This window comes from Panthera uncia, chromosome E1 (genome assembly GCF_023721935.1).
Source record: "Panthera uncia isolate 11264 chromosome E1, Puncia_PCG_1.0, whole genome shotgun sequence".
Taxonomy (NCBI): Eukaryota; Metazoa; Chordata; class Mammalia; order Carnivora; family Felidae; genus Panthera; species Panthera uncia.
Genome location: NC_064814.1, coordinates 15848058 through 15860865, shown reverse-complemented (window position 1 = coordinate 15860865; position 12808 = coordinate 15848058). Strand labels below are relative to the sequence as shown.

At 43.5% G+C, this 12808-nt stretch overlaps 1 protein-coding gene across 8 annotated transcripts in view; it reads right to left on the bottom strand.

The window, feature by feature from the left end:
* Positions 1-2313: 2313 nt before the first annotated feature.
* TLK2 (tousled like kinase 2) overlaps positions 2314-12808 on the bottom strand; it is a 113321-nt gene continuing 102826 nt past the window's right edge. For 4 of the 8 annotated variants that reach the window (XM_049637592.1, XM_049637594.1, XM_049637596.1 and 1 more), the window contains 4 exons: positions 12282-12420; positions 8202-8313; positions 6210-6317; positions 2314-3410 (listed from right to left, as the gene is read on the bottom strand). In XM_049637592.1, the coding sequence (XP_049493549.1) occupies positions 3237-3410; positions 6210-6317; positions 8202-8313; positions 12282-12420 (533 nt within the window). In that variant the 3' untranslated portion in view covers positions 2314-3236. Of the gene's footprint in view, positions 3411-4225; positions 6318-8201; positions 8314-12281; positions 12421-12808 lie in introns of those variants that run through there. The other 4 variants (XM_049637590.1, XM_049637593.1, XM_049637591.1 and 1 more) reach the window with 2 other exon arrangements.

Here is a 12808-nt window from a genome sequence, read left to right as displayed (position 1 = left end):
TAAGTGGGAGGGGGGAGGGGTAGAGATTCTCAGAAAGCAGAACTCCCCAAGGTGGGTCAGGCTAGTTGTAAATGTCGCCTTCTTAGAAACGAGGAGCTGGACCTGAAGATTCTTCTAGCTCTAGCATTCTAGAAGATGACTGTGTTTAAAGAGAGTTTTTTTCTAAATGAGGAAACCAAGAGCTCCTTGACTGCTCATCTTCTCACCTGGAGGAAAACCTGTCCTCACAGCACTGGGGGAAAGGCAGAGGATAGCAGGTGTGTGTGGGTCGGCCACACAAGTGGGGTACATACCGCTGTCAGCAGCAAGTCTCCATGTAAAGCTGCCCATCTCCTGATGGTTAAGTTGGAGCCCGATTCATTCCCATCAGAGCCCTGTATCCCTTCCCTTCCTGGGCCCAGAGCCTTCACCCCTGGGTTGCAAGCCGATGGCTGTGGGCTTTCCCTATCCTGTTCACTGCTGTATCCCCACCAACAAGCATTAGTTGCTGGCACACTGGAGGTACAAAAGGTGTTCTACGAATCGACACATGGCCATCATGCCTGCGATGTCCACTGGGACTCGGTCCCTGCAGGACTCCCCTACCTACCCGCCCCCTAAATGCTAAGAGCCCTGTTTGAAGCTAAGAACTAGAGCAAAATCAAGAGGCTGGGAGATTCACTTCTTGAAACTTATTTTAATATCCTCCCCATCCCGCCCCCCAAGTTGGGAAAGTCCAAAACAGTCTGACTGGGTTTAATTACAAATTAATACACATTTTTTTTTTTTTTGTCATTGTTTAAAGTAAATCAGTTGTGGCAATAAGGGATCATCCTTGAAAAAAGTGAAACCCATATTAACAAAATATGTCATGGAAGAACCCCACTTCGTGATTTCACTGGCTACTTAAAAGTCTAGAAAAAGTCAGCGTTCCGCATGTTCTCCGGGGCTAGTCCATGCAGTAGAAAGAGGCCTTGGCCAGACTCAAGCGAGCCCCGTCAGCTCCAGCCAGGCCCCAGACCCGAGGGAAGCAAGGAGACAGGGCGAGGGGAGAAAAGACAGATGGACAGATAAAGTCCTGAAGCTTCTCTTCTACCTAAGCACATGGGGAGAAGGCGGCGGGAAGTTAGAGGGACAGCTCAAAGAAGCGGCATTCTTTCAACCTTAAGGAAAAAAAGGTCGCGCAAGATCACTGCACGAGAAGAAAACAAGGAAGAGAACGTAATAATGCTGAGTAAGTCTCGCCTCCTCCGTCTCTTCACATACGCAGGCACCATCCTCTCAGGGCTTTCAGGGTCGTGCTCAACCCCTGAGACCCTGTAGGGACTCTCTGCTTAGCCGCTTGAAAGTAATGGTTAAAAAAAGGTACTACACAAACACACACAGACATAGATCATGTGTACAACCCATGCATAGACACTTGCGATGATAAAATGGAAAGCTGGGGGCACCGAGGACTCCTGGACCGACTTCCTTCCGTTCAGAGTTCCGCAGACCGTATCTACCCACAAACATCTCTCCGACTGGGATTACCCCCTCTTCCCCTAAGATCTCCCGGTACTGCGGAGACTGGGGCAGAGCAGGTCCACAAAACCAACAAAGGTCCCAGCGCAAGTGTCACCAGTGACATTTTTCACACGTGGAAGAGAGACTACAGTTATCTGAGAGCTCTCTGCCCTTCCTGACTGCCCTCCCCCTGCCCAGGGAACTCGCATGCCTGAATGCTGCATCTTTAAATATTTCTGGCTGAGCCCTCTTGCCACATATGTCAGTAACATTCCAAGCTGGCTACCACATGCTCAGGCTCTGGCCTCCTCCCCTCCCTACTGTCGAGTGCTGTGCTGTTTCAAGGGCACGTGGGGCCGCACATCTCCCGTTTCAGCTCCGTCTTCAGCTGCTCGCACATCTCAGAAGCGACCGAATGTAAAAAAACAAAACAAAACAAAACAAAAAAACAAGAGCTCCAAAAGAATGTTCATATTCAAAATGCCTATCTCCCTGCAATTATTTTTTTAATTCCACTTGATCGATCTATTCAGGTGAGTTAGACAAAGCGTGTGTGCACATGCACACACAGACACACACACCAGCACACACCCACAAAATTTAGAGGCTTGGAGGTTGTTTCCTGCCAAAGGATCTAACAGAGGAAAGCTTATGAGCTGATCAAGTTTTAATATCGTGGTTAATAAGAAAGGTACACCATTTAGCAAGCACACAGAGACCGCAGGTAGGACCTCCTGATCCCTGGAGCATTTGGCTCCCTGGCCCATTTTCTGCCTACCTCTGGAACAGTTTTTTGATAGTTACTACATTCAGAGAACTCAAGAGGACTGCATGGACAGATGAACCTTTATTTAAAAAAATAGCACTTCAAATAAATTAAAAGGGACAACCGTCAAGTGTTCAAATTGTGAAGAAATAGTTGAAAACCTAGAGACTCCAAGCTGCGGGCTTCTAACCTCGTTCTTTGTCCAATGGCAAAGCCCCACACATCTCAGTCCTGCCACTCGACGTTTTCCCTACTGAGATGAGGGAAGCAATTGCAAACAGGAGACCAGACGGAGGAGAAAGCTGCATCTGACTGGAATGAACATTGCCACGTACTTGCTAATACGGGTTTCACTTTATGACCAAATGTATTCTTTCAAAAATAAAAAAGGGGGGAGGGAAGCTGCATGTTTTTAAAAATTGAAATTATTTAGGGATAAAACACTAACTCTAGTGCCTTTAACGGGCAATAGCAACTTTTTTCCTCCGAAGTCAAACACCATCCCCAGCTGAGCCTTTGTGCTACAAGCTTTTCAGGAGATGTTACCTAAACTTTATTAAAAGAAAAGAACAAGTTTAAATATAGACACTGGACTAGCCCAGTCTGTATTTTCAAGTCCACATTCTTCATCTGAAGCACTGCATCAGGGACCCCCCTGAGTCTGCATGTTTTCAAGTTCACAGTACATGGAACCAGTTTTTCTTTTTCATTTTTTCCTCACTCAGAGCAGCCACACGTAGTGGCCGTTGACGCCGGAACCTCGGGCGGGGCCTTTTCCTACGAGGCCTGGCCAGAGCTGCCCAAGGCTTCTCCTCAATGAGAATCGATGCTGTCATGCTCTATGGATGGGAAAAAAGCAAGAAAATAAAAGCACCTGGTACAGGTTTCATGAGATCCATTCGGATTCACTATGTTCCAAACCCGCTGCTGAATGCCATTTGTCCACTCTGTGTGTGCTGAACAGTTTGCAGCCTAGGAGTGGGTCTCAATTCGAAGAACTGTTATTGGACGCCCCCGAGGTCGATGCAATAGCAGCTCCAGCAGGGCTACTCGTGGAGACCGACTTTCGGATGTGAGGCAGCAAGTAGGGGTCACAGGCCAGCTGCTGGACATCGATGCGGTCCTCCTTTCGGTAGGCCAAGCATCGTCGAATAAACGCCTGAAAGGAAAGTTTCTTGAAGAAGCCTGAGGCAGATAATCCTGCTGCTCCCAGAGGGAACCCTGAGGCTCTGTGGCAGCTGCCAGGGCCCAGGCCCAGAGCAAACACCCTCTATAAAGAGAAGGGGCTTGGGGCCTTTCCCGGAAATCATGCCCGGAGAGGACCAGGCAAGGAGACACACGGGCAGCAGCACCTCTCTGTGACCACGGGCTCCTTCCCTGACAGAGGCACCTGAGCCATTCCTGAGTGGGGATGGGGCATGACCTGGCCTCTAGAGACCTCTGCCCCCAAAGCACAAAGACCAACGCAAAAATCTCTCTGCCTTGGACGGTTTACACAGGCACATCTAACCTAATGGTCCTGCGTGTACAAATCACGGCCCCATGTGAACTCGCCACATCCTGAGAAAGTAAAAATTGTAATGACAAACCACTGCCACGTGCAGGGTGAGGAGACCAACACTAACACTACAACGTGTCACAGATTGATAAATGCTTGCCTTGTGTATCACATTCTTCCCTAAAAGGTGATCAAGCAAATGATGAGGCACACACCTAAGTACTAAAGAAAACCTGAACAGGACTTGTTTCCCCAAGAGCTCTGCAGACAGAGAATCATGCTATGAGTGGGGTTTCATTCAGAATCCTAATTTAGTGGCACCTGGGTGGCTCGGTTGGGCATCGACTCTTGATTTCAGCTCAGGTCATGATCTTGTGGTTCCTGAGTTCAAGCCCCACATCAGCCTCCATGCTCTCTTTCTCCTTCTCTCTGCGCTGCCGCTCCCCGCCACCCCCCCGCCTCCGCCGCCGCTTATCTGCACTAGCTCATTCTCTCAGAATAAACTTAAAAAAAAAAAAAGAATCCTAATTTACTACCAACATGGAAGCTTCCTTTGTGCTAGGTATGAAGGGCTACACAGGATCAGTTTCTGTAATTTGTATCACAGAGGCCCTTAAACAGATGGTTTATCTTTTCCTATTTTTTAACCAGACCATTTTAATCAAAGTCTCATAATGCAATTATTTTAAATACAGGAATTGGACTTTTAAAAATCTAAAATGTCATTATCACCCAAAGATCATACTTTACATTCAGGTGATCATAATGTCCCAAGTAGGGTCCATCGAGGGTAACAAATGTCTCATTCTGGTGCACAATGCTGACAGTGAGGGAAGTTGTGCATGTGTGGGGACAGAAGTACATGGGAATTCTCTACTTTCTGCTCAGTGTTGCTATGAATCTAAACCTGCTTTAAAAAATAAAGTCTAACAAAGTCTATTAAAAAAAAAATCCAGGGACGCCTGGGTGACTCAGTCAGTTAAGCATCCGACGCTTGATCTCAGCTCAGGTCTTGATCTCAGGGTCGTTGAGTTCAAGCCTGGTGTTGGGCTTGGCACTGGGTGTGGAGCCTACTTAAAAAAAAAAACAACCTAAAACACGAAATGTATTATTTTTTTCCCATGTTTAATTAATAAAACACGTAAGTATAACAACAATCCTGGTTTTCCAAAATAAAAAACACCTGTAGGTAGCTGCCTGATTAAAGTATTTGGAAGATAAAAACGCGTTCACAGAAATAAACTTAATAATCCTTGGCCTTTAAGAACGACCCTTCTCAGTGAGATATGTGACACGGTAACTTGAGTTAAATGGGTTACTTTGGGTTGGATACAATACTGGTCAAACTCCCACCTTGAACTTTCTTTCTACACAGCCTCCAGGGCAGGCTTTTGAAACAGCCATCAGATCACACGGCTGCCTTGAGTAAAACCTTCCTATGCTTCCCATCTCTCCCATCTCGGTCTACAATCTGCCCTGCAGCCTCTGCCCTGCCTACCACACTCTCCTCTGTTCCTTCTGCATCCTCTGCCCTGCCTACCATACTCCCCTCTGTTCTGCCTGTTCTACGGATCTGCTGAGCCTGTCCTTACATCTGAGCTTCGTGCGCTTCTCTGCCTAAAATATTCTTCTCCCCGGGCACCTGGGTGGCTCAGTCGGTTAAGCGACCCACTCTTGATTCTGGCTCAGGGCATGATCCCACAATTCGTGGAACTGAGCCCGAGTTGGGACTGTGCACTGACAGCACGGAGCCTGCTTGGGATTCTCTCTCCCTGTCTCTGCACCTCTCCTGCTCGCACTCGTGTGCTCTCAAAAATAAACAAACTTAGGGGTGCCTAGGTGGATCAGTCGGTTGAGCGTCTGACTCTTGGCTTCAGCTCAGGTCATGATCTCAGGGTTCATGAGTTCGAGCCCTGCGTGGGGCTCTGTGCTGACAGCATGGAGCCTGCCTGGCATTCTCTCTCTCCCTCTCTCTCTGCCCCTCCTCTGCTCTGTCTCTCAAAACAAATAAACTTAAAAACAAAAAAAAATTCTTCTCCCAAATCTACACAGGGCTCCCACCATCACATCATTCAAGACTGCTCAAAAACATCACTTCCTGCTCCCATACCCTTGTACCCTCCCTTTCTTTTTCTTCATAACCTCTATCACCATCTGAGATGGAACCGTTGTTAGTTACTGTTCATCTCACCTGGTGGAACAGAACCTCCTAGCAGGCAGGGAACTTGTCTGTACTTCATTGCTACACACTCACCGTTCCCTCTCTATGACTTAGTACAGTGTCTAGTACTCGACAGGCACTCGGTAAGTATCTGTTGTAGGAGAGCGGGTGAAGAGGGTAAGGGTTTGAAAAAATACACATTTAGAAGGGGAGAAGGCTTTTAATGACTCTTGAATTTTGTACTGATAATCCAGAAAACAGAGCAGTTGTTTCCTGCTGACCAGTAGGTCAAAACTTACCTTTGCTTCAGGTGTTACTACTGGCTTTGGCGGGAACTGCACTTCAGTAGCTTTAAGAATAGTATTTTCTTGTAGAATGTCTTGCTGGGACTGGTTGTGGCCAAAAGGCTATCAGATAAAAACGAAACAAACAAAGGTGGGCCTGTGGTTAAAATTAAAGAGAACACAATTCAAAACCATAATGAAGGGAAAGGAGAAGATCTGCTTTGATGAGAACTGCTAGAAAGAACTTCGGAGATGGTCTCCTCGCTCTCTTTTTATAGGTAAGGGGTGGAAAGGGTCAGAGGTTAAGTACTAACAAGCTCACGGTCCAACACGGAGGTTAAGGCAGGGCTGGCACTGGAAGCAGCGTCTGCCACAGGATAATACCTCTGTTGAGGTTTGCTGACAACAAAAGCCATCCTAGGAGGAACCGGCAACCTCTTCTGCCCTGAGTGACAACTGTAGGCTTAAGTAGTACACATGTGTGCCACTGGCAGACCCAAGACCCAGATAAAGACAGATGGAAAAGGAAGCAAACAGGAGACGGAGTAAGAACAGGCACGTGGAATAAAAGCTGGGGTTACTTAGCGGCTTCACTGGGCCCCAATGTGCCATTTTCTAATAGCCTTAAAATACAAGTTCAAGTTCAGTGTCATCTCTACAATGTTTCTACTAAGAGATCACAATTCTTTCTACATAACCTCTGCCAACATTATCAGCAGTACTTCCTCATTATCAGAGAGTATAAATAATAATTAACTCCTACTTGGGATGCATGACTGGCTCAGTCAGTGGAGCACCCAACTCTTGATGTTGGGCCCATGAGTTCGAGCCCAACGTTGGGTGTAGAGGTTACTTAAAAATAAAACCTAATAATAATAATAATAATAGTAACAATAATGATAATAATATAATTAACCATTACTGGCTCTGAAGTTTCCCCATATTACAAAGGGTAAGATACAGAAACAAAGACCAAGGGGCGCCTGGGTGGCTCTGTCGGTTAAGCATCCAACTTCAGCTCAGGTCATAATCTCATGGCTTGTGAGTTCGAGCCCCAGGGTCAGGCTCTGTGCTGATAGTTCAGAGCCTGAAGCCTGCTTCAGATTCTGTGTCTCCCTCTCTCTCGGCCCCTCCTCCACTCACACTCTCTCTCTCTCAAAAATAAATTAAAAAAAAAAAAAAGAAAAGAAAAGAAAGAAACAAAGACCAAGGAGAAGTTAAAGAGGAAGCTGAAATCTAAATTAAGAGCTTAGTCTAGGGATTGTAACAAAAGTATTAAGAGTCCAGGGGAGTCGCAGAACCCCCAAATGGCTTATACTCACAACCTACACTGTTGGAACCACCTACAAATTTTGATTATTTATAACACACTGACAGCAAAAATACGGCTATATGTGCCCTGTATCCTAGTATGTATGTTTACCCTAAGGGAGCATTCTCATAAGGAAAACATAAATGTGAACAATTCATTAGGTACAGTTCACTACCTAGGTTATTATGTGTCCAAATGACCTATCACCTTGATCCAGAGGTAAGAGACGGTGAATATTTTCTAACACTACATCTCCCCAGTACAGAAGATAGAAACCACGCTTTTATTAATAATAGCTTTAACTACTGGGGTAGCTGGGAATGAAGACCCCTGTAGATTTTCCAAGTTCCAGTCCGTGGGACCCTGAAGAATGCCTCCTGGGACAACTGTATATTTGAAATAAACCAGTTCATATAATTCCTTATACATATTATCAGAATCAAAACCGATCCTGGATCTAATTGAAAACGGTAAAAATGTATGTTTTTCAATAGCCCAGTGAAATTCATTAGGTACTCTGTTGAAAAGTTCTGCTTATGCATAAAGCTGTTATTGTTGTCTGTGTTTTCCTCAAACCACATCCAAAAGTTCTGTACAACCAAACGATTAATTCCAAGAGAATAACAGACACCATGCCAGTGCATACATGTGCCACCCAAGCCGGATATCAAGCCACCACATCCGACCTTCCTTACCTTCCTTCCATAAAGACACTGGTAAAAGATCACACCCACTGACCAGACATCAACTTTATTTGAGATCTTTGGTGGCTCTTTCCCAACCACAAAACACTCTGGTGGTAAATACCTGGGACAAAAGGAAAATAAAATGACTGTATAAATCTAGGACATATACAAAAAGGCAAAGTAGAAGACCTTGTGGGAAATAAAAAATATCTGAATTTTAACTGAAATTTAGACGAAAAAGCGACGTGGGCCTTGCTGGGGAAAGTCCGTGAGAAAACACTGTAACTTAAGGAGGCAGCATGTCCTAAAAGCCTTAAAATACATTTCTCAGTTCACCGAGAGAGGCAAATATTCTCCCCCTGGCCCGTTTCACCCACCACAGCATCTTTTCCCAGGGTTGCGCCTAATAGGAGTGTCATTCAACAAGTTCCAAAAAGGAGGGGGAACACAAAAGAAGTGCATTCCCTTTTATACGAGCTGCAGCAACAAACATCAAAACAGAACTTGAAGTGGTGTGGGTTTGCTTTCATGTTGGCTGAGAAAGAGGACTGTCTCTAAAATAACTATGTTAGAAGTCCAAAGGAGTCGGGGGGGAGGGGGGGTGCCTGGGTGGCTCAGTCTGTTGAGTGTCCAACTTTGGCTCAGGTTATGATCTCGCAGTTCATGGGTTCAAGCCCCGCATAAGGTTCTCTGCTGTCAGCACAGAGCCCACTTTGGATCCTCTGCCCCCTCTCTCTTTGCCCCTCCCCTGCTTGCACACACGCTCTCACTCTAAAATAAACATTAAAAAAAATAATAAAAGTCCAAATGAATTCAGAACCCAGTATTAATCTCTGAGGGGAGGGGCTGTCTGCCTTCATAAGGTAGCTCTCTTTGTAAAATTTGGACTGGAAATAACTACAATATATAATAAATGGTGACACTACAGTCCAAGTTATCTAAGGGTATTTTGTGTTGCCCACTTGAAGGGTGATCAGAGGCTTCCTGAAGACTAACAAATAGGGGAGAAAAAGCCCACCAAACTAGTAGTTAGCACAACTCAATCCTCATCTGAATTCCTTCCCTCCCCACCCACTCCTGGCTTGGAAAAAGACTGGCTGCACAGCCAACCACACCAAATTGTATGGTGTGGAAGGTAAGTGCCTCTTGGCATTTAGGAAACCAAACAAATACGCTTCCACTCACTGCCTGGGGTCTTAGCCATGGCACAGCTGGAAGGCAGCATTCTGAAGATAACAGATCGATTTCTGCAGATTTCATGCTGGCAAAATCAATTCTGTGAAAAATTCTTTATTTTAGACCCTGCTGTGCTTCTGGTATAAAAATCTAAACTTACAACTCGAAGGGGGCCACAAGAGCTGAGAGGAAGAAAATGTTCCATGATGGGCTTTTTTCTTTTCTTTTAAAAAAGTTTAGTCTTATGTTCTTGTTTCTTATTTATTTATTTTTAACAGACATTTGGGGATGATTAAGACCACTGACCTACATTATTACTTCACAATGAAAACTGTTAGCCAAAACACACACTGAACTCATGAAGTGGGGAAAAAAACAAAGTAACAAGAATATAGGAAAAAGAATAAAAAGAACAGCTCTTCCAAATGTCACTAAAACCTCCCTGAACCTGACTTTTCACGGTTCTTGATTCTTTAACATACATAATTTAAATATGATCTTGCATAAACAACAAATAGAACCTTGGTTCCAAAATGATCATTTTAATGTATTTATAACTCTTGTGGAGGTGGTAGAGAAGGACAGAAGTTGTTGAATTTGTCCAAATGATGAGTAATAATTTAGCCAAATATTCACAGTACAAAAGACATTGATTTAAAAAAAAAAAAAAAGACGTTGACTGCCACTTGACAGTATCAGTCTGGAAAAGTCACTTTCTAGGTCTCAGTTTCCCCATGTATAAATGAAGAAATAAACTAGTTCTTCACTCAAATAATACTGACAATAATAAGTACTCTAATTCCCTATCAAGGACTTCGGGAGAGAGTAGAGGACGGTTCTATGATATTGCACGAAATTATGTTTAAAAACATAATTGCATATTCTGTCATAATAAAATCATCCTACAGAAACAGGATTCTCAGGGCCTAATCTATAGGTCATTTATTTATAAGTAGTATTGAGGGCACCTGGCTGGCTCAGTCAGTGGAGCATGCGCTGATCTCACAATTATGAGTTCGAGCCCCCATGCTGGGTATAGAGATTCCTTAAGAATAAAATATTTTTTTAAAAAACTAGTATTCAATGTAGAAGAATTCTACCAAACACTGCAACTACCAAAATACTGCAAACCGTTGCCTAGAATTTGTTATGTCTTCCCACCCTGTTTGTATCGATCCTCTAGGACCTAAGAGGATGACATATGAGGAGTGTGATTATGACAATGCTTATTAGCACTACCAATATGCAGATTTTTTAAACCTTCAGAGGAACCCACAGAATTAAGTTTTCTCAGTAGCCCCCTTTTTACCTCTCTTTTTGTTATGAAAATAATCTCCAAATATAATCTAAAGTAGAAAGAACAGTAAAATGAACCCCCAAGTAACCATCATTGAGCTTCAATAATTATCAACATGGGGCCAATCTCCGTTCATATACACCCCTCCCCCCACCAACAGATTACTCTGAAGCAAATCCCAAACATCACATAATTATTATTTAAATTCCAAGCACTGAATTTTTATAGCTCAGCAAATACAGCAATAGGTAGCAATGAGAAAATGAATTTAACACGAAAAGGCTTAACTTTTTATAAGAACAAGTTACCAAACAAAAAAGCTAAAATCTAAGTTTCAGTGAATTTATATAGCAGAGGTATAGACCTGTTTCCAGAATTTCCAACAACAGATATTTTTGTGCCATTTAGTGACAGGAACACTAACCCACAATAACCACCATAGTAAATAAACACTGTAAATGTAGCTTCTATTTTAAACCCAGGATCTCAAAGGTTTAATTTAGGGACTGATTTTCACTATAGGTACCATCTCCACAAAAAATAAGGAGCAATGAAGAGTAGGAATTTTGTGCACATGATACTTTTCTAAGGATTTGATGGATTCTCTAATATACATAATTTACATATGATCAGACTGATGAGAATAAAGCTCATCCTGTAGGCTGTAAACGATACTCTCCCTTCTCTGTCTGCTTCCAATCAACGCCCTCATTCCCAGGCAGTCAGTATTCTGCTAAAGCCTAGGGCCCTCCAGTCTCAAAGTTAAGTGATCTGACCAACTGACCCTGGGGTTTAATATATGTGGGACTTCTACCCCGCCCCCAACCTCAGTTTGGAATCAAATGTCCAATTGGCAGCTTTCTGTTACCACCTCAGAAGGAAAAAGAAAGCTCTGTTAACACACCTTTACAATCACAAAGTGAGTTGTTTGGGCTGTAGGTATCTTTTATGGCTCCTGCTGTCAAAAGCAGGCAGAAATAAGAGGTCATGGAATAAGCAGGTAGAGCTAGCTGGGGTAGGGTGGTGGTGGGGAGACGAGTGACAACAGATGGGAAGAAATGTGGCTCAAAACATTTTAGAACATGGCTGATGGGTACGGATAAATTTCTTTGCAAACTGTGCTTACTTTTTTCCTGTTTAGATTTCAAGGGATGCTGGGGTTACTTTACATACTAATCTTTACAACTTCTTAGTTCTTGACAGGGCATCATCCGTAGGCAACTCTAGAAATGAATCCCTCATCCCATTAACCCATAACAAGAGACCTACATTTGTACTGAAAAAAATTTAGGGCCATTCTTTAAATACACAGGAGCAATCTCGTTCTCTCCCTACTCCATAGGGCCAGCTCTAAAGAAACACACAACTCCAACACCTGGCCATATATAATCTCTCTCAATAGTTTTCCAGAAAGGAAAGAAAAATTAAGACAAGTTAATATAAATACAGAGAGTCAAACGGCCGAAAAGGCAGTAATATTTGGGGAGGAAAATCTACTTTGGTTTACTGCATTTTGCCTAAGACAGGATGTAGATATTAATGATCAATTACCAACATTTCAGTATAGCACAGCCATATCTCCACCAGCCAACCTGGCAGATCTCCCAGATACCTACCAATAAGTACCAGCACCTTGTGACGTCAGCTCCATGCCATCCACTGAATTGTAGCTATCATCATCCATGATCTTGGAAAGACCAAAATCTGTGATTTTTATCTCTCCACATGCTGTACCATTTACTAAAAGAATATTACCTAAAAAGATGAAAATCTTCATGAATAAAAAGAGACTCACTAATTAAGAGAAAAGTTCAAGGTAAAACAGACAAGAAGGGGACAAGTGAACTCAAACTCTTGCACGTAATAGCAAACATCTAAATTCGTGGAATAAAATGATCTGGACTCTGGATGCTAGAGGAGCGTCCTCAGTGTCTGGCTGCAAACTTCCATTTTCCAAGAATCACCTGCTAGATGTGCCAAAACCACCACTATGAGCAGTGGAAAAAAAATAGCAACTCGCCAAAGGAAAATATCACTTGGACGGCTGGTCAAAAATGGTGGGAAAGTTTCATCTGAGCTTTCAGTAACAATCTCTAAACCACCCTGTTTAGAACAGTAGTTTCAGGACCGGAAAAAAAAAAAG